This window comes from Podarcis filfolensis, assembly GCF_964270895.1.
Source record: "Podarcis filfolensis genome assembly, chromosome: 3".
Lineage (NCBI taxonomy): Eukaryota > Metazoa > Chordata > Lepidosauria > Squamata > Lacertidae > Podarcis > Podarcis filfolensis.
In genome coordinates, this window is record NC_139606.1 from 73,014,100 (window position 1) to 73,035,069 (window position 20,970).

General features: G+C 39.6%; 1 protein-coding gene across 14 annotated transcripts in view; it reads left to right on the plus strand.

Annotated features, from left to right (window-relative positions):
• AFDN (afadin, adherens junction formation factor) overlaps positions 1–20,970 on the plus strand; it is a 91,570-nt gene that overhangs the window by 18,317 nt on the left and 52,283 nt on the right. For 6 of the 14 annotated variants that reach the window (XM_083605966.1, XM_083605968.1, XM_083605962.1 and 3 more), the window contains exons 2-8: positions 440–635; positions 2,797–2,912; positions 3,893–4,053; positions 6,035–6,195; positions 6,436–6,593; positions 8,706–8,817; positions 9,737–9,904. In XM_083605966.1, coding sequence (XP_083462092.1) covers positions 440–635; positions 2,797–2,912; positions 3,893–4,053; positions 6,035–6,195; positions 6,436–6,593; positions 8,706–8,817; positions 9,737–9,904 — 1,072 coding nt within the window. Of the gene's footprint in view, positions 1–439; positions 636–2,796; positions 2,913–3,892; positions 4,054–6,034; positions 6,196–6,435; positions 6,594–8,705; positions 8,818–9,736; positions 9,905–15,907; positions 15,953–20,970 lie in introns of all 14 variants that reach the window. The other 8 variants (XM_083605959.1, XM_083605972.1, XM_083605965.1 and 5 more) reach the window with 3 other exon arrangements.

Here is a 20,970-nt window from a genome sequence, read left to right on the forward strand (position 1 = left end):
TGGAATCTTAATGTGATGCATATACCATGATAAATGTTGTTTTAGGATCAGTAAACATGCTCTTCATGAAAAGTGCTAAAATTTAAAACATTGCAGTAGACAAGTTTCAAATGCAGCTCACTTGGAGTTATTTGTTTAAACTGTTTCTGATACAGAATATTTTAAAATCAAAGCACTCCAGTTTATATAGGTGTATGGGTATGAAGCAGAGTTATTTGCTATAGGCAGGTACCTGCTATTTCCAGTTGTAGGGAAAGTAAACATAAGAGACTATTTCCTCCACTCATACACTTTTTTTTCTTGGAGTGTGTTGAATATGTAAGAATAATTTGGTGTATTGGAGAGGCAAAATCATTGATAAATGTATAGAAATAAATTATTACATAAGAAAGCAAGTGAATTGACAAAATGTCATTGATTCTATTTTATTTCATTACAGGATCTGGAATTCCATGGAGTTATGAGATTTTATTTTCAAGACAAAGCAGCTGGGAATTTTGCAACAAAATGTATCCGTGTGTCTAGCACTGCTACAACTCAGGATGTGATAGAAACACTTGCGGAGAAATTTCGGCCGGATATGCGGATGTTATCATCCCCTAAATACTCACTTTATGAAGTGCACGTCAGTGGAGGTTAGTGTATTAAGTTTGAGACTACTCAAAACTTAAAACTATATCTATATTAATTGCAGAGAGCGAGGGAGAAAAATTTGGCTTAGAAGATTAAGTAATTTCGAATCACTGCTTGGCAGTTACATTGCTTGGCAGTTTCCCTTGGCAGTTACATTGATTAGAGACAACAAAATTGTCAGTTAAAATGACATATTGAAAACTTGCAACATAAAAACATAACAAAGACACACACTCACAAATTACAATATAAGAAAATTCAGATTCAAAATGTAAGACCTCAAGATGTGGCCTCAGAGAAAAGTCTCCCAATGCCTTAATGAAGAGAAAGATCTTGCATTGGTTTTTGAAGGCTTGGAGACTCGTTCTGAGATTTATTTTTTAAAGAAGCATGTCCACAGTGCTGGGTTTACAGTAGTGTAGAATGATTTTTAATTAACTGATGCCAGCTGTTAGTCCACACAGTAATGATAATATGAATTATTGTATTCTCAAGGATTGATTAATTAATAGAATGCTTTTGAACATGGATTGTAAATTTCAGCTGGCTCAGAATGTGGTACTTCACCTTTTAAAGAGAGTTGGTATTAAGCAATATACACAACTACTTTCTTTCATTTGCACTGGCTACTGATTTCTCTCTAGGGCCCTGCTTGCGAGAAACAATGTGTAATCTTAATATAATCATATAGGAAAACGGTTTCTACAGAAAGCTCAGAATTGCACATCTGAACAGAATAACCAATCATTGTCTTAGAAACAACAGTAGAATGATTGTTAAGCCAAACTCTGAAATAGTCCTTAATGCTCTCTTCCATTTACCTCTTTTTCTTCAGGCTGTAATATACCAAGCAGTACATGTACATATAGCGTACAGACATTGCCTTTCATAATTATTTTAAAGTATTTTACTCATTTGTGTATTTCTCTTTTGGAAATTATACAAATTTTCTAGAAAAGAAAAACGGAAGTTTTTCTTCAGGCTTCATGTCAGGATTTGATGCTAACATTGTATACCAGCTGATAGGAACTTCATTAGGTTTTCTAGGGCAGCTTTTCTGTGGGTTCTGCTTATTCTTGACTGGTTGGAACTGTTAAGTGTCTCCTGTTTCAGCTTTTAAGAAGTAACCGTGACATAAAATGCTTTGGGCTTCTGTCTTGTTAGTACTGTTTTTAATTTTTTTTATAATCTGTTAGATGTTGATGTCTGGATATCTGGAGTTTGGTATCATCACTGTGTTTATGACACTCCATTTTCTTTCATTCTTGACTGGTTTAGGAATGTGAATATTGACTATGAACTAGTTTGTGTTTTGATTTGGTAGTGGATTGGATATGTCTTGGTAAACTGAAGCTGAATTGAGAGTCAGCATGGTCTAGGGAAAGTGCTGTTTTGTTTTATTGATTTTAAAAGCTGTTTCAGGTTTACAAATTTATCTGAATCTCTTATGATAAAATTTTAATCCGCATTCCCCATTTCTTATAGAGATGTTCAAAAGTGTCTTACAAAATTTAACAGAACATCCAGAATTGTAAAAAGTTATATCACATGTTCTTGAATTTAAATTGGATATTTCCTAAATATGTTTTTGTAACTATATCTTGAGAGGCTACTTCTTAGCAGAAGGATGACTTTAAAAATGAAGTAATGGCTAACTTGTCAGTTTCTAGCTTTGGCTGTGTGAGCAATATTTATCTGAAATGGTAGTGAGGATATGGCTTTAATAACTGTTGTTTAAAAAAATTAAAAGTAGGAGCCATAGAGGAGCCCCCCCTTTCACTTATGGAAGGAACTTTGAAATAAATAAATAAATATTAGTATCGTCTGAGTAGCCTGTTGGCACAGTTTGCCAGTGGTTCATATTCTGCTCTGATTTTAAAACAGGGCAGCTAACCAGGTATCCTCCAAATGTTATGCACTGCTGCTCCCATCAGCTCCAACCCACATGACCAATGAGTAGGAATGATGGGAGCTGACATACAACATCTGGAGGGTACCATGTCAGCTACTACTGCTTTGAAAGATCTGATATGCTCTTCTGCTTTAGAAGTGCAATAAATTAAATCTTGTTGTTTGGCTAATATGTTAACAGTCAATGTACTGCAATCGTTGATCTTGAAATAGTAAGTAACCACTAGTTATGCTTTATTTCATATTTTGAAGAAGAAAGAAGATTGGATATAGACGAGAAACCTTTAGTTGTACAATTAAATTGGAACAAAGATGATCGAGAAGGAAGATTTGTACTCAAGAATGAAAATGATGCACTTCCTCCAAAGGTAAAAGAAAGCAATATTACTGTATATTTTTGACACTACTGTAAATGCATTTGAGTTTTCATAAATTGCCTTTGGGCTTGCAACAACAAATCTGGCAATGTATTATGGGTACATATGACAGAGTTTTGGATAATCCTTCTCCGTTATATTCACATCCTACAGCCTATTAGTGTGTGTCATCAGACAGTCTGCTCTGATTTATTGTCACTGCTGGGCAGCCAGCAGGGATCACAACTCTGCTAGCTACAGACTTGACTGATGAGGCTAGGCAGTTGATTGCGAAATGGTTCTGGGGTATCTTCCATGGTCAACAAAGTAAGCTAAAATATCATAGTATTGCTCACAGTCAATGAATTTTCAACCGACACTTGCAGAGGTGGCCAGTTGTTCAGATTATTCCAGAGGTCCTGGTTGATGCAAGTGATTTTACCCTTAAAATTCTTTGCAAAGAAATTACAGTGAGCCACCATTAGTTCTGCCTATTGCTTTGGGCCAGGCTGTAAAAGAACCATGCTAAGCGGAAAAGCTCTGGTGGACAGCACACTGAGGCTGCAATGGAGGCAGCTAAGTATGCCCTCTTTGCTGCTTTCACTGCCACTCAGTAGGCTTGATACTGAGCATTCAGCATTCCCTCCTCTTGCATTGAAGCTTGTTTTATTGCCTTAAGCTGTGGTGTACACCAAGGAGCCAAACTGGTGCTATCAAGCAGATAGGGCGCTCAGGGACACACATCAACAGCCTGAGCTATTTGCATATTCCACACTTCAGTTGGGGCTTCAATGGGAACACCAGTCATATCAGCCAGAAGATCACCCAGGCCGCCAGGAGACCAATTGGATCCATTGCCTCCAAGGGCAGACTATCCTAATACGTCGCCTGACTCTGCATCATGTTTCAAATAAGATAAAATAAGTTTTTATTTGGAAATTAATGTGGTCGGAGTTGCAGTAGATCATAATACTAAACACTGTTTGTTTCAGAAGGCTCAAAGCAATGGCCCTGAAAAACAAGAGAAAGAAGGAGTGATTCAGAACTTCAAACGGACTTTATCAAAAAAAGAAAAGAAGGAAAAAAAGAGGCGGGATAAAGAAGCATCACGGCAAGCTTTAGATGGTGATGGGCTGTTTCATGGGGATGATATGTGAGTATCAGTGCATCAAATAGTACAATGTCTAATCTGCACATAGATGAATACTTTAACTTGGGGAGACAAGTCTCTTAAAATATATGAATAGTTTTTGTATTGTACTTCCTTCAGGGTTGGTGTATACAAGTTCTTCAATACTGTCACATAACTTAAGGGTTATAAATTGCATCCAAAGGTAGTTTACATAATCAGAGAGAATGAGTTAACTATTCTCTTTCAGAGCTAGTGTGTGAGGGAAATGCAGATTGGCAGGCTAATGTGACCATTAATGCTTTTTTTAAAAAATGCGGCCAAACTACACATTGTATTAGACATGCACAGGTAAACAATCAGGCTTAACCTGGTCACTTCTATTTTGGGGGAATGCAGGCATAGGGTCCCAATCCAGAATGTGTTCCTGATCCTGGCAGTGCTTTTTACTGTAGACACCAGTAAAAGCAAAAGCAGTCAAGAGAAAGTGATTTTCAGTAGAAACTGGTGTGGACTCCCAATCCAGACCAGACCACCACACCAGGATAAGCATGCTTGTTTCACTACATATGAATGGGCCTGAATAACACAGTTTTCAGATTCTCAGGAATGTCTCTTTTCATTTTGACAAAATTCCTTTATCTGGTTCTGTAAATTGCCCGTTGAATGTATGCATGTCATCTGGTCAAATATGACTTCTCCCAAATGGGGAGATGCAGTTTAGTGTTACTTTTCTGTTTAAAGCCTATAGTTACAGCAACAAAGAAAAGATGATTCTATGTAGGTTCCTTTTTCTAGGTAGTATATGTATATTTGTGTGCATGCACATGCGCAGGCAAAAATTGAATTTGGGACACTATGGGAAATCCATCTCAAGCTTTCTGAAGGAGGTTGGGAATATTAAATCTCCTTGATTGTAATCAGCAGAGACTTTTTTCTTCTGTAGATGACAGATACCTAACACTGTAAGCATGTCATCAATCCTCTGCTGGATAGAAATAGCCCTTTTGTTCATGGAAGACTTAAGTTTGGCTCTACCCCAACATGTAGATGTTTACTACAGGGTATAGAATTGTTGGAGGTTGTGTTTTATGTATGTTTTATGTTTCTTGTTTTCTACCTTTTAAGTGATGTGCACTTGTATGCTTCAAGAGCAGGTTCATTGTTTAGGGTTGCTCCTGGATCCATCTTTGTTACTGGAGGCTTGGTTAGCCTTAGTAACTAGGAGTACCTTTTACCAGCTACAGCTGGTATACCAACTATAGCTGTTTTGGGACAGGAAAAGCCTGACCACAGTGATTCATGTATGGGTCACCTCAAGACTCAATTATTGCAGTGCACTCTGCAGAGTAGGAATGACAAACTCCAGCCCTCCAGATGTTTGGGACTACAATTCCCATCATCCCTAGCTAATGGGACCAGTGGTCAGGGATGATGGGAATTGTAGTCCCAAACATCTGGAGGGCCGGAGTTTGCCTATGCCTGCTGTGGAGCAAGTTGCAAGCCTGTTCTGGAAGCACCAGCTTGTGCAAACAAACTGTAGCTAGACTTTTGGTTCAAACTGACCATATGCTGCTAGGTCAAATTCAAGGCTCCTGTTTTAATTTACATGTTTTAACAGATTGGATCTGGGAAACCTTAAGGAGTGCCTGACTCCCTATATCCCTGACCAGTCACTGAGGTCTCAAGGGGGGTCACTGTTCGTGGTCCCCCATGGCTTGTATCCACAAGATGTGTGCATTCAGTCTTGTGGGCCCAACTCTGTGGAACTCCCTCCTAGCTGAGATTAGAGAAACCACCCTCCCCTTTTTGTTGAACTTGCAGCTCCTAGTAAAGACCTTTTTATTTCAGGAGTCATTTTAAGTATGTTAGATTTAACTGAATAATATTTATTGTACAGTAAGGTTATAAGGATACAGCCTATCTTAGACTATGGTGTTAGGCAATATAAAAATTGCTGAAATAAATAAGCTATTTCATTATTACCTTAAATTACTCTTGGCAGTGAGAATTCTCGCCTTGCCGCAGAGGTCTACAAAGATATGCCTGAGACCAGTTTCACACGAACAATATCTAATCCAGAGGTGGTAATGAAACGACGGAGACAGCAAAAGCTAGAAAAGAGAATGCAAGAGTTCCGGAGCTCTGATGGCAGACCAGATTCAGGTGGTAATTTAGAGTAAATCAATAATATTCATTGGATGGGTAGAACTTACAGAATGTGCGCTGGCTTCCATTAGTCTTCCTGGGGACACTTCAGGGGCTTTTGAAGTATAAATACGCAAATACCTAAGTTCCTTCTTTTTGCTGTTTTAGTGGATACTGAAAATCAGTTCAAGTGCTTAGGCTGTGTGACTTACATTTCATTATTTTTTTAATTTAAGTTACAAATTATGTATTTTTCAGGTGGTACATTAAGGATTTATGCAGACAGTTTGAAACCAAATATACCATACAAGACAATCCTGCTATCTACCACAGATACAGCAGACTTTGCAGTTATTGAAGCACTGGAGAAGTATGGTCTCGAAAAGGAAAACCCCAAGGACTACTGTATTGCTCGTGTGAGTAAATTGATTAAAGAAAACAGTTCTTGAAAAAATCCTGCTGCTTGGGTTTTTTAAAATGATGATGTTCTGGTGGGGAGATTCCCCACTCAGCTTATTTATAATTTATTGTCTGTATCAACATAAGTTGGTTCCTCAGGCTTTTCAGATCTTAGGGTTGGTATGGTTGGGCTGTAATCTTAGTTTTAGCGTCATATAACTTTATTATCCTGTCAAGTGATTTTATCTGTTGGGTTCTTGGCTAACTTGGTTGGCGTCTTGCCCTGAAGAAAGTAGCAGAAATTAGTGAAAGCTAACAGTGCTGAATAGTATTTGCCATCTGTTTTTAAAGCAAACTAAGGTTTTGACTAAAAGGCCAAAAGTTCCAATCAGATGCCACCACAGCCTCAGACAGCTGTTATTGTTAGCACATGCTAACATTCAGCTGTAGTACCATGAGCAAAAGTGGTATAGTCCTGTTGACTGGCATGGATAGACATCTCTGTGGGCTTTATTTTGATGGTTGATTAAAGTTGTTGTTACCTAACTCATTGCAGTATGGTTAAAATGGGTGGTCAAGAGGAACTCTTGTTACAATCTCAGACAATTCTAAGATTGAATCCTTGAAGTACCTTACATACTACGAACATAATTTATCAGACTTCTGAAAACATAGTACAAAAATTCCTGGGTATCGATTGACTTTTTTCAGCACATCATTGGCAGATATCTCTTTAAAGGTTTGTGTATGTAGCCAATTATTTTTCATTGTCAGTGCCATTTTCTCTAAAGTTTCTGGTTTTCCCATCAAGTAGATGCCCTGAATTGTAGTAGTACAGTTCTCTCTGTTAAAAGTTGCAAGGGGTGTTTCATTCCTATAAGAAGCCTGAATTTAGGCCTGTAGGCACTGGAGCTAGGGTTTTCCTTGATATCGATATCGACTATGGCAGGAAAGAGGAAAGTTTGCTGTCTAGCAGCATTCTGAATTGTTGCCTTTACTAAGTGAAGGTGGAAGGAAGATAGGGTGCCTATCATGTAGCAGAAAGAAGATGCACAGGTAAAAACTAATTTCGCTGTAATCCTGAGTAACCTGAAGTGAGGTGACCGGTGTTAGGGTCTTCTGTATTGTGGTCACTTGGCTGCTGATTTCCTTTCCGGGCTAGTTAGTAAAATCTTTTTATTTATAGTTTGATTTATTATTTTGTAGTAGAATTCATAGACCGTATATCTAGCCAAATCTTAGATTTGTGGAAGCATATTATTGTATTTGTGTACATCTTTTTCTGGCATATTGAAGCAGGTCATAATATAAAGTTATTTGTGTCATTCCTAAATTGTCAGCCACGGTCTCCCCCACACCTTCTTGATCATGATACACAACTTGGCAGGTATTTCAGAGTTTAGTCTTGTTTAAATGTAAACATGAAACTATGGTTGTCTGTTCTGTGAATGTCTCACAGCAAGCCTGGGCATTCAGTCCTTCTTTCTTGTGATAGGGAGGAAGGCATTGAGAGCTTTTGCGTTTGAATAAGTGACCCTTCCCCATTACATCTGAATTTGGCAAACTATGATTAGTTAACATCAGATTATGGTTTCATAATCCTGGTTTGTTAACTAGTCACATTTATAACAGATTGCAGTTGATCAAATTAAGATGCAATGGGGAATGGTGATTGGTTAAAAAATGAAAACTTTCCATCTTCTGTTGTACAAAGGATCATGGGAGCCCAAGGTTTCTGCAGTCTTGTTCTCACAACAGAAAAACCATGATTTCTCATTATGGCTGAACAGGGCCACTGTGATACTATCCTACCAGCCATGATTTCACTACCTACTTTGTAATATCAGAGTCATAAAACTTGAAAGCATGCATTGTTACTACCTTTTGGTTGAGCAGTGGGCACAGGTAATATAATAATAATAATAATAATAATAATAATAATAATAATAATAATAATAATTGTTTATTTGTATTCCCCCCTCCCAAATAATATGGCATGGTATACTTTGTACCAACAGAATTATGTACTGCATATGTTTGGAGAAAGGAAAGGAGAGGGTGGTTTGGCCTTTGAGTGTTTATCCTTGGGTAACTGCACTGTTCAAACTCATAGTTTATCTTTTCTGTAGGTCATGCTTCCTCCTGGTGCTCAACATTCTGATGATAAAGGTGCTAAAGAATCTATTCTTGATGATGATGAGTGCCCACTTCAGATATTCAGGGAATGGCCAAGTGACAAAGGTAATTTTAGTTGTTCATAATATGTAATAAAACCCAATGGTCACATACTGGCAAGGCACTGTGAGCAAGCCAGGAGGAGGAGTGGGTTATTAGCCTTAAACCTAAAACTTGTGCACTTTGTTTCTCCCCTTGGACATGGATGAGTCCCTGTTGTCTGATCCTGTTATGGTTTGCCTCAGTGTCTGAATGATCAGGCTATTGTTTGTATGATCTTGTTAATCAGGATTTGAAACAATTGTTTGTTGACAGGCAGTCATCATGCATGAGGGGAGAAAGGAGTCATGAGCCCAAGGCTCCTCCAGGTATATTCATGAAGCACCAAACAATGGCTGATGGAAAGTCATAAAATTTGGCTTACATTGCAGAAGTTAATCGCTTCCACTTTGCTCCTTTCTGCTCACCTGGGAGGAAACAAACCATGATCTCTGGCTTAGCATTACATTTGAACCAGGAGTTCATGGTTTGTTTTGCTCCAACAATCCATTCTTTGTACCCAAGGCTTTGTATCCAGTAGTGTTGCTCAGTGAATGGAGAGGCTTCAGTCAGCAGGATGCAAAGGAAAGCAGGGTTTTTTTCCCTGTGATCCTCTCTCCTGCCCCTGGGCTGCAAAGACATGTTATTGGCTTACTGATTGTGGTTGGTTTAGAATGAAAAAGGCTATCCATTTGAATATAAAATATGATCTAACGTACTCTAGAGCATTGGATTCTGGAGAACAGTAATAAATTATGTTGAATAGAAAATATTATAGTTCTTTAATCCTCATATTTAATCCTAATTTTCAATTTGATAATTACTGTTTAGGAGAGCACAGTCAAATCAGTATAGTTAATAATGTACAATTTAATATGAATTTAATTTATTTATACCTTGAGGATAGGACAGACCTCAGATGTTTTGTTTGTGGTTTTGTGTTTAGGGATACTGGTCTTTCAGTTGAAAAGGCGACCACCTGATTATGTTCCAAAGAAGTTGAAGAAACAATTTGATGGAAAGCCATTAAAGGGGAAGGAAAGAGTTGACGGGTCTGGTTATGGCTCTTCCCTTCCTCCAGAGAAGCTACCTTATCTGGTTGAACTAAGTCCCGGTAAGAATTTCTTTTACAATAATGTTCATCCATTTTTTGAATCACTTGCTTTCAGGTCAACCCTGATGGACTCTAATACTTTAGAGTTCACTATCCTCCATTTATTGTGCTTTATAGAATAGAATTGGTAGGGATGGGTTATTTTGATTGCAGTTTTCAACGAAGTTTTAAGATTTCTGGATCTTTAGTCAAGAGTAATTTTGGATAAGTTGAATAAGGCAGCTCCATCAGATAGTTTTTGAAGCAAGAAGAGGCTTCGTTTGATATAGGCATCCATGAAATCACTGAGGTAACAAAAACACACATAATAGTAAAGAAAATAACAGACTTATATTTCAATATTTCATTAGAATAAACCTTCATAGATTTTCACTTTTGAAGTGTTTTGTTTCAAATTGTATACACAGGGACCTAAAGATAAATGTATATGAAGGTAGATTTACACCACGGAAAAAAAGTTTGCACAAGGATTCACAGGGTGCTGTAATAAGTAGCTTCTGTGTTGGATCTCAGGCTTCTGCTTCCGTAACAACATCTTTTGGCTTTTGTTTCACATTTCTTACACAACACTTTAGAGTGAGGTATAATATTTCTGGGAGGGGTTGAGATTTTGACTCTCATGTTTTTATTGCCTGCTTAATATGTTATTGATGCTGTGCTTTTCTTAATGTGGTATTTTATTATATAGCATTTGTATTTTTATGAGTTTTTATGATGTATTTGCCCTGAGACCAGATGATAAAGGGCAGGGCAAAAATAAGATGAGTAAGTTAAACAGAATAGTCCTTCCCAGAGTGGAGTGCACCTTTTACATAAATTTGGCCATATTTGTATCTAAACTGTTGTTTTTAGTAATGGGAGCATAGGAAGCTGCTTATACAGTGGTACCTCAGTTTAAGAACAGTCTTGTTTACAAATGATTCGGTTTACGAACTCTGCAAAACTGAAAGTAGTGTTCCAGTTTGAGAACTTTACCTCCGTCTAAGAACAGAATCTGAACGGTGGAAGGGCACCGGCAGCGCACCTTGGTTTAAGAACAGTTTCAGTTTAAGAACGGACTACCAGAATGGATTAAGTTTGTAAACCAAGGTACCACTGTACTTAGTCAGTCCAATGGTCAGTATAGCTCAGAAATGTCTCCATTGACTGGCAACAGCTCAGCAAGGTTTTGGATCAGGAATTTCCCCCCAGTCCTACCTGGAAATGCCAGGAATTGAACCTGGGACCCTCTGCATGCAAAGCAGGTGCTCAACCACTGATGCTACAGTGCTTCCTATATATTACAGCCCTTTCTATAAGCTACTGTCCTTATTTCTCTATCTTATTTCTACCAGATGCTCACACTGTTCTCACAGACGCTAATATCAGTCTGTGAAAGCAAATCTTCTCTAACCAGTATTTGGAAAAAATGGCTTTTAACAGCATTTATAGGCAAATGCTTCATATTAAGGATTGCTGCAAGTTTTCCCCAGGTTTTTTAGGACTATGAACAGCCAAAGCCAAGCTCCTCCACCCTTGCACTCTCACCTTTTGTTGTTGTTGTTGTTTAGTCGTTTAGTCGTGTCCGACTCTTCGTGACCCCATGGACCAGAGCACGCCAGGCACCTCTGTCCTCCACTACCTCCCGCAGTTTAGTCAAACTCATGCTGGTAACCTCGAAAACACTATCCAACCATCTCATCCTCTGTCGCCCCCTTCTCCTTGTGCCCTCCATCTTTCCCAGCATCAGTGTCTTCTCCAGGGAGTCTTCTCTTCTCATGAGGTGGCCAAAGTACTGGAGCCTCAGCTTCACGATCTGTCCTTCCAGTGAGCACTCAGGGCTGATTTCATTAAGAATGGATGCATTTGATCTTCTTGCAGTCCATGGGACTCTCAAGAGTCTTCTCCAGCGCCATAATTCAAAAGCATCAATTCTTCGGCGATCAGCCTTCTTTATGGTCCAGCTCTCACTTCCATACATCACTACTGGGAAAACCATGGCTTTAACTATACGGACCTTTGTTGGCAAGGTGACGTCTCTACTTCTCAAGATGCTGTCTAGGCCTGTCATTGCCCTTCTCCCAAGAAGCAGGCGTCTTTTAATTTCGTGGCTGCTGTCACCATCTGCAGTGATCATGGAGCCCAAGAAAGTAAAATCTCTCGCTGCCTCCATTTCTTCCCCTTCTATTTGCCAGGAGGTGATGGGACCAGTGGCCATGATCTTCGTTTTTTTGATGTTGAGCTTCAGACCATATTTTGCACTCTCCTCTTTCACCCTCATTAAAAGGTTCTTTAATTCCTCCTCACTTTCTGCCATCAAGGTTGTGTCATCTGCATATCTGAGGTTGTTGATATTTCTTCCGGCAATCTTAATTCCAGCTTGGGATTCATCCAGCCCAGCCTTTCGCATGATGTATTCTGCGTATAAATTAAATAAGCAGGGAGACAAAATACAGCCTTGTCGTACGCCTTTCCCAATTTTGAACCAATCAGTTGTTCCATATCCAGTTCTAACTGTAGCTTCTTGTCCCACATAGAGATTTCTCAGGAGACAGATGAGGTGACCAGGCACTCCCATTTCTTTAAGAACTTGCCATAGTTTGCTGTGGTCGACACAGTCAAAGGCTTTTGCATAGTCAATGAAGCAGAAGTAGATGTCTTTCTGGAACTCTCTAGCTTTCTCCATAATCCAGCGCATGTTTGCAATTTGGTCTCTGGTTCCTCTGCCTCTTCTAAATCCAGCTTGCACTTCTGGGAGTTCTCTCACCTTTGCACCCCCACAAGTCCAAAAGCCACAAGAAGCATGGGGTTCCTTATGATCACGGTATAAACTTATATGACCTTGCTAATATAGACTTGGCAACAGATAAGTGCAGAGCGCAGAAGAGTATATGACTTACAAAGCTGATACTATTTGACTTAAGGATTTTCAGATTGGGGGCACAAATCCACTCTTACATTTGCAAAGGTTTACTTTTGCAATGTGTAAGAAAACTATTTGTCCTCAGAGGAGCTCACCCCTTATTTTAGTAATAATTGTAATAGTAATAATTGCTGATTAGAACAAGCCTTGTAAGAAGGAGGGAATTCAGTGATTCATTCACAGTGTTAATGGGCAGCTACTTCTAAAGGCATATAGATCTGTGCATCAGGAGTGATTGATCCAGTTGCACCAAATGCAGAGATGTGGCAGAATGACTTGCTGTGGTGGAGGTAAAGCCAAAACAATGAATCCTGCAGGCATAGTGTTGACAGACTTTTCTGTGGGTGAATTTAATTAATTCCTGTAATTTAATTATTTCCTGGTGACACAACACAGTAGTTGTTCTCTTGTGATGCACTAGTGTACAGCTTACGGCTTATTGTTGCCTGAGAGCCAGTGTTGCATCATGAATAGTGTTGTTGTTAGACCTGGGTTCACATCCTTGTTCAGGCATAAGTCTCATTGGGTAAACCTTAAAAAAGGTAAAGGGACCCCTGACCTTTAAGTCCAGTCGCGGACGACTCTGGGGTTGCGGCGCTCATCTCGCTTTACTGGCTGAGGGAGCCGGCGTTTGTCTGGAGACAGCTTCTGGGTCATGTGACCAGCATGACTAAGCCGCTTCTGGCGAACCAGAGCAGCGCACAGATAGCCGTTTACCTTCCTGCCGGAGCGGTACCTATTTATCTACTTGCACTGTGTGCTTTTGAACTGCTAGGTTGGCAGGAGCTGGGGCCGAACAACGGGAGTTCACCCCTGCTGTGGGGATTCGAACCGCCGACCTTCTGATCAGCAAGCCCTAGGCTCAGTGGTTTAGACCACAGTGCCACCCACGTCCCTTGGGTAAACCTTAGGTGGTCACAAATTCTTAGGCTTCCCTATGTCACATGATGCATGTTAAGTTAAAATGGTTCTATGTATGCTGCCCCTAGCTTGTTAACTGAGATTTCACTAAAATTATATTCCTAAATCAAGACTTTATTCTAATAACTTTCCTTGAATATGCTGACAAATACAGAGCACATAAACTGTTTAGTATATTCGTTTTACCGTATGCTTGATTTCTGTTCTTTTAAAATAACACAAAATTTGGTGTAGCAGGGAAGCACAAAAAGAAAGTTTTTTTTTAAAAAAATGAAATGCCAAGTTGTGTTCTGAAACTTGGTTGCTAATTGCTGTCACAAAATGGAAATGCATCGTGCCAGTGCTACGTAAACAACTGAACTGGCTCCTGGTTTGTTTCCTGGGGCCTATTTCTAAACCCCTAAATATCTTGGGGCCTGGATACTTAGGTAAAGGATTACCTTCTCCGATTGTAGCTTGGCCTATATTCTTGAGATCATCTTCTGATGCCCCTCTTAAGGGGAGGGGAGGGGAGGTGGGTGGGTGGGTGAGCGCTATTCACTGGTGTCACCCTGCATGTGGAATGCTCTCCCTAGGGAGACTTGCCTGGTTCCTATTCTGATAATTTTTCAGCACCGGCAAAATTTTTTATTTCCTTTTCAATTCTCAGTCTTATCTGTACTGTTTTGTGCTGCTTTTACCTGCTGCTTTTTGCTGTTTTATCATGTGATTTATTTGTAAGCCAACCTGAAAATGTTATTATTAAGGGTGGCATATAAATAAGCATGCCACTATATATAAACTGCAGGTGGAAAATATATTCTGGGTTTACAGTGTGGAAAACAAAGCACACAGAAATGTCTGCAGTGATGTGTCAGTGGTTTTCCAGCGTAGTAATTGTGACTAGTAGACTTTTGGAGTCTCACCACCTATCAGCCATGTATGCAAATGTTCTGTTGTAGAACTGGATTCAGGTTATGCTGAAGGATGTAATCAGAAAATATTGAAACCAGCCTCTGTCATTGTAAACACATATGGTTTGGAGTTCTAGATTGTAGCTTGAATTTTATGATAATATGAAATGTGATCTTTATACTTGGAGTTATTTGTTATGTGGCTTTTGTGTCACAAGTAGAATACGGTAAATACAACAAAAGTAGTAACACTGTTCTAATCCTTTAAGAGTATGTGTCAAGTGTATTCTGATTTTCATATAGTTTGCCTCTGCTTGGGAACCATAGGGAGCAGTTTTTTATCCTTTGAAAACAAGTTTTGCTCCAGCCTCCTGACAGTGAATATAGATTTCTTCCTAAAAGAGGATATTTTTTTCTTGTGGTTCTTTCACTATTATTCACTTTCATTTGTCTGAAATTAAGGTATGGGAGAGGAGGGTTGAGGCAGTCACAGTGTTTCCAACAAGAACTCTTCTTACCAGAAGGAATATGCAGTTTTGAATGTGCAAGATACTGAGGGCTGCTGCTTCATTTGCACTATCTTTCATATGGGGATAATACGTGTGGAGGTTTTGTACAGCAACCAGTTATCATGTGGGGTGCCCAGTTCATATACTGGCAACAAAATAAAACTTCAACTTCACATCCAGCATATGTGATAGTGCACATGATTGTATTTGCACACAGATTGTCTGGATATAGGGAAAATATTTCACATGACAGCATATTGGTGGACTGCTACTCTGCCATTTAATTCCAGCTTTACTTAATATTTGAAAGCAGAGTTGTGAGTGGACGTACCTTGGCATCATATTCTGTGCGTTTGTAATAGGTATGATGGTACCCCAGTACATCCACCCATAGACAGTGAATGAATAGAAGTCACAATATTTCTAAACTAAAATGGAAGTCTTCTATGAATTAAGGTTTTAGTTTGTGTACAGCTAATGATGGCCTTTCCACTTTGCTTGGTGATTTTTCTGTGCTTTCTTCTAGCAGCTTGCTGCCAACTACTTAACAATCGTATTAATCCATCCACAACACCAATGTCTCTATATTCTGTGCAGTATTTAAAGTTGAAAGCGTTAAAAGCACTTCATCCTTTTAAATTGAGTAAGTGTTGTTGGCTTACAGTTTCACTCTTTCCTATCTTTTCTTTTCTCTGCCCTCCTCCGCATGTTCTGCATGGTATCTGTTCTGCTGATGCTGCCTTCACCTGGGTCCTGTGCATGTGTTTTCTAATCCCAGGGAGAAGGAATCACTTTGCCTACTTCAACTATCACACTTATGAAGGTAATGCTGTTATTTAATACTGTTCTTTCTCACTAGTCACTAAAATCTGTGCTAGCAAAAAAGGCTTTTGTCAGTTTTGAAAACAGATCTTGCATTTTTCTTCCTTAATGAACAGAAGCTCAGATCTAACCCTATTTCTAGTCTATATCTTCAGGTGTGGAGGAAAGGAATAATTCAAAGTTAAACTTTTTAAAAATCCCTAGTATGCTCTAAACAATATCATCTGGGGGCCACATATATCAATATTAGTACTTCTGTAAAATTTGGGTACTCGTATATCTAGTAGGGCCATGTGGTGAGAGTTTGGGATCACACATCTAAGTTCAATTTCTACATGCACATGTACCATCCACTGAGATAACTGACAGTTTATAATCTGAGACTGGATAGCATGGGCTGGATTCAGCTTCCAGGAAGCTGCCTTCTCCCAAATAGATGGATGAGCATTGTTAAAAATCCTCTGATCAAGGTTATACACATGTAGCAGCCCACTACTGCATATTCATGCAGTTGGCTTGTGGCCAATAACTTGAACAATATGCTTTACATTTCTAATTGCAATTAGAAACCTTTCACAAATCAGAAGATGACATTGTTTTTCTTTGACTACCTAGAGTTTTAGTTTGAACAAGCGGCAGTGTATGTGTGTCTGTAGAGAATGAACACGATTTCTTCTGTAACAGCTGTTAATGAAAAATGTTTATGAATCCTTTGTTTCCCAGTTATGTTGGTAGCTAATCTGTTTTTGTTTTTTGCAAAAGAGAAACAGTGGTAATATACTTAGTTTAACATGGTGTTTGAAATATAGTAGTGTTGCATCTTCTTCTGAAATACCACCCATTTCTGTAAGTTGGCTGCCAGCTGCAGTGTTTTCATAAACTTGTTCTGTGGGCGGGGGGGGGGGGGCGGGCGGGCGGGGAGAGAATGTATTTGTGTACCAGCAGAAAATGTAAACTCTTAGGCTTAATCTCAGTTAAAGCAGCAGACTGTTTTCTTGCTGCTACTAAGGTATTCAATCCATTATGAAGCATACTTAATGCCTGTTCTGTCAATTCTTGCTTTTTTAAACCACTTTTAAAATAATGCATGAATCCTTTTTGGTGGTACAGGAAAAGCCCTAAAGCTCTTGAGTTCTCTTAAGTAGGTCACATAATTTTATATACATCTTTATAATGTGGAAATGTCAAGAGTTGTCTGTAGTTTCCAAGATGTCATTGCATTGGCAGTTCTATTAATCTTTAATTCATGAGTGGGCAATTTACACCCCCAACCCCATATCGTTGGGCCCCCAGCTCACATTGGTTCCAACCAGCATGTCACAAGTTTCCCCGGCCCTTATTTAGGTCATCTGTTCATAAGTAAAAATAAGAAAGCTACTGATAGTTCTCAGTTATTGTTGAGCTAGTAAAGAGCTTGCAGTAGATAATTCCTCTTCAGATCAGTTGTCAGGGCTATAACAGTTGTTACTTCTGGAGAGAAGGCTCATTTCTGGCTCAGCTTTTGTCCAGGAAGCAGGGCTGCTGCTATTCCTTAGCCTCTGTCTGGGAGCACAGCCTACTTTTCAAATTTTATTTATTAACAACATTTGTAGCCATAATATAAAGCCCTCAGGGAGGCTTACAATAAATAAGTAATAAAAAATTAAATGAAAAATAAAAGGAACCTGAATATAAGGAAAAATAAACTTGTCAGAACCCCAAAGTTAGAAACGCAGATTTAAAAACTGAGAAGGCCAGTGTATATAAAGGCCTAGGTGAACAGAGCGGTCTTCACCTAGTGTCAAAAAACCATAAGGATGGCACCAAGTGGATGTTCCTGGGAAGGCTGTTGGATAGAGAGTGAAAGAGACAAAGGGGAACCATTATGGTAAGTGACTCTAGATCTTGTGACGTTCATCTTGTTGAGCATAGGGATGGGCTTCCCACAGCCAGACCTGCAGGACTGCTGGAGATAACAATTGGGTGCAGGCAAACACATGGTCATGGTGAAGGAAATGCTCTGCTTCAATTTCATTGGGTTAAAAAAATAGATTGTAGTGCTTCTTGAAAATGCAAGGCCTGCAGAAAAGGGAGCTTTTATCTACTTCTAATGCCATCATCTAGCCTTCTTTTTTAAGTAGAATGGCCAGAGGTGATGTGCTAGTGTATGGGAGGTATGCCTCTCCCATGTCCCTCTCTAGTTTCCACTTTACTGGCTGTGCTTGGGGAAGGGGTGTATGCTTGTATGTTCAGGTTGCTGAGGAGAGGTGCATCTGCTGTGTGAACAGGTCAGCCTGTGTTGCCATCAGTTATAGGGCTGGCGTCAGGTATCTGCATGGTTGGACATTGCTTAAGGTCCACATCCCAGCAGAATGCCCACTGGCAAGAGTCCCCTGGACCTGCTCCTTCTCTTCACCACTGCACCCTGCTTATTCAGCTGCTGCTTGCTTTTCTGCACAGTGCAGACTGAGGTCTTCTCTATTAAGACAGTTATTGTTAACTTTTACCTTTCTCCATGGTCTTAGTGGTGCTGTAGAACCTCATGGTCTATAGAGGTTCTACTGGGTTCACAGATCTTTGGAAGGGCCTCAACAAACTAGCTAGAGTGGCAGATTCATCTGTGGATCTGCTACATGAATTTGTCTATTCCTCTTTTAAAGCCATCCATGTTGGTGACAATCACTACCTCCTGGAGGAACAAGTATCATAGTTTGACTATCCGCTGCATGAAGAAATGCTTTTTAATCTGTCCTAAGTCTTCCAACATTCAGCTTGTTTAGATGTTAGAATCATAGAATTGTCAAGTTGGAAGGGACCCTGAGGATCATCTAGTCCAACCCCCTGCAATGCAGAAACATGCAGCTGTCCCATACGGGGATCGAACCTGCCACCTTGGCATTACCAGCACCATGCTGTACCCAACTGAGCTATCCATGAGTTCTAGTATTACGAGAGGAGAAAAACTTTTCTCCATCCACTTTCTCAGTGCCATGCATTCTTTTTGTTTTTTCCCCCATCTGTGATTCTTTTACCCCACTCCCTCCCTTCCAGACTTGCTATTCCATGCTTCCATATATTTTCTCTCTATGCTGGCAGTCAGGTTCACCATATTGCAGTGAAATGAGGTGGTGGTTGTTTTGCCGGGGGGCGGGGGAGAACACTCTGAAATTTCACTTGAAACAATTTCACTGATTTAAATTGATGGAGAGCCAATTTAGCATGATTAATTTAGTACAAACAACTTTAATAATTAAAAAGCCATGTTAATATTTTGTGTCACTTACATATCTGAAGAGTTTTCCCAATAGCTAAGAGTAGTTTAGCTGTTAAGTTTAAACAAATGCAAAGCTTTGGTTGAATGTTATTTGTACCTGAATACAAGTAAATAATTTAAGGCCTCTCAGTTCATTAGCATACTCTTCCCCTATGTTATTTACCTTTTTAAGGGAAAAAATGGAGGTCCAGAAAGCTGTTAATGTACTAATCTTATCCTACCTGAAGAGTTGTGTGCACGAATATATGTACTTCTTATAAAAAGACATTTTTAAAAAAAATAAAAGTTAATTGCAACCTTTTTTGTATTTGAGTAGCACTGTGTCAATCCCAGTTGGGCAATTTGACTTATGTTGTAATCATTCATTATGCTTCTAATTAATTTTATGCAGCAGTGCATTTCTAAAATTGGAGCATTACTGTGGCAAAATATAGCACTTCGCTGTTTAGAAGCTCTTTTCCAAAGAGTGTTGTGTAACAACACATCATAGGAATGGCTTTGTTTTTCTTTACAGCATAATCTGGGGTAACCAACATGGTGCCTGCCAGATATTGTTGGACTACAGTTCTTATCAACCCAAGTCAGCATGACCAGTGGTCAGGTGGAGGACACAATGTTAGCTACCCCTTTTGTAATCTTATGCCTGTCTGTTCTGGAGCAAGTCCTACTATTTTCTATAGGAGTAAATGTTTGTTTGTTTATTTTTTGTAATAAATTTATACTCCGCCTTTCACAAAAATTTCCTCACAAGGTGGGAAGTGTATATAGACTGAGCAACATACAACTGCAACATATAAGCACATACTGTAATTTCAAACATTTAAGTTAAAAGCAACAAATAACATCACAATAGCCAGCACATTGAAGCAGCAATCAGCCCAGTAAGACCCTGCAATGCAGTATACAATGGTTCCTTGGTACTCAAATGGCTTGGCTCCCGAACAAATCAGCTCCTGAAAGCTGCAAACCCAGAAGTAAGTGCTCCGCTTTGCAAACATTTTTCGGAAGCCAAATGTCCAACGCAGCTTCCGTGGCATCCGATTGAGTGCAAGAAGCTCCTGCAGCTGATCGGAAGCTGCGCCTTGGTTTTTGAACGGTTTTGGGAGTCAAACGGACTCCTGGAACGGATTAAGTTCGAGAACCCAAGGCACCACTGTAATAAGAATAAATGACCCTCTCTGCAACAGCGCCCTGTCTCTGGAATGCCCTCCCCTTAGAGGTATGTCCAACACCAGCACTGCTTGCTTTTTGTCGCTTGGTGAAGACATAGCTCTGTGCCCAGGCCTTTGTTGAGGGGTGAGAACTGTAATGAGCCACGCAATATGCAGCTCATTGTCACCTGCTGCTGGTTGATTTTCTGTATTATAAGGGTGTTTTATGATGAATGACATTCGTATTTTTGGTTATTGTTTTTCTGACGCCTTCGATGTTGTGTTGGGAACCATCTTTAACATTGTAGCATTTGGTGCTGGGGCTGCAGTGGGAAGGTGGGATGTGAAATGTGCAAAACAACAACAACCCTCTCTTTCTCCACTGTAATGATTAAATACACAGCTGGAAGAATGATTCACACACCCGGCCATCACCTAACTAGGAACTGCCTATTGAGGGATGATGAGGACCATGGCACTAACAAACCCTTCTCCCCACTTAGGCTGTTTCTTCAGTGTAAATTGCCCTTCCCCCTCATTTGCCCCAGGAAAGTTAGCATGAGCACAAATAGCAGTTATGGGGTGACTTTCATGGGTGAGGAAAAGTATGGAGAA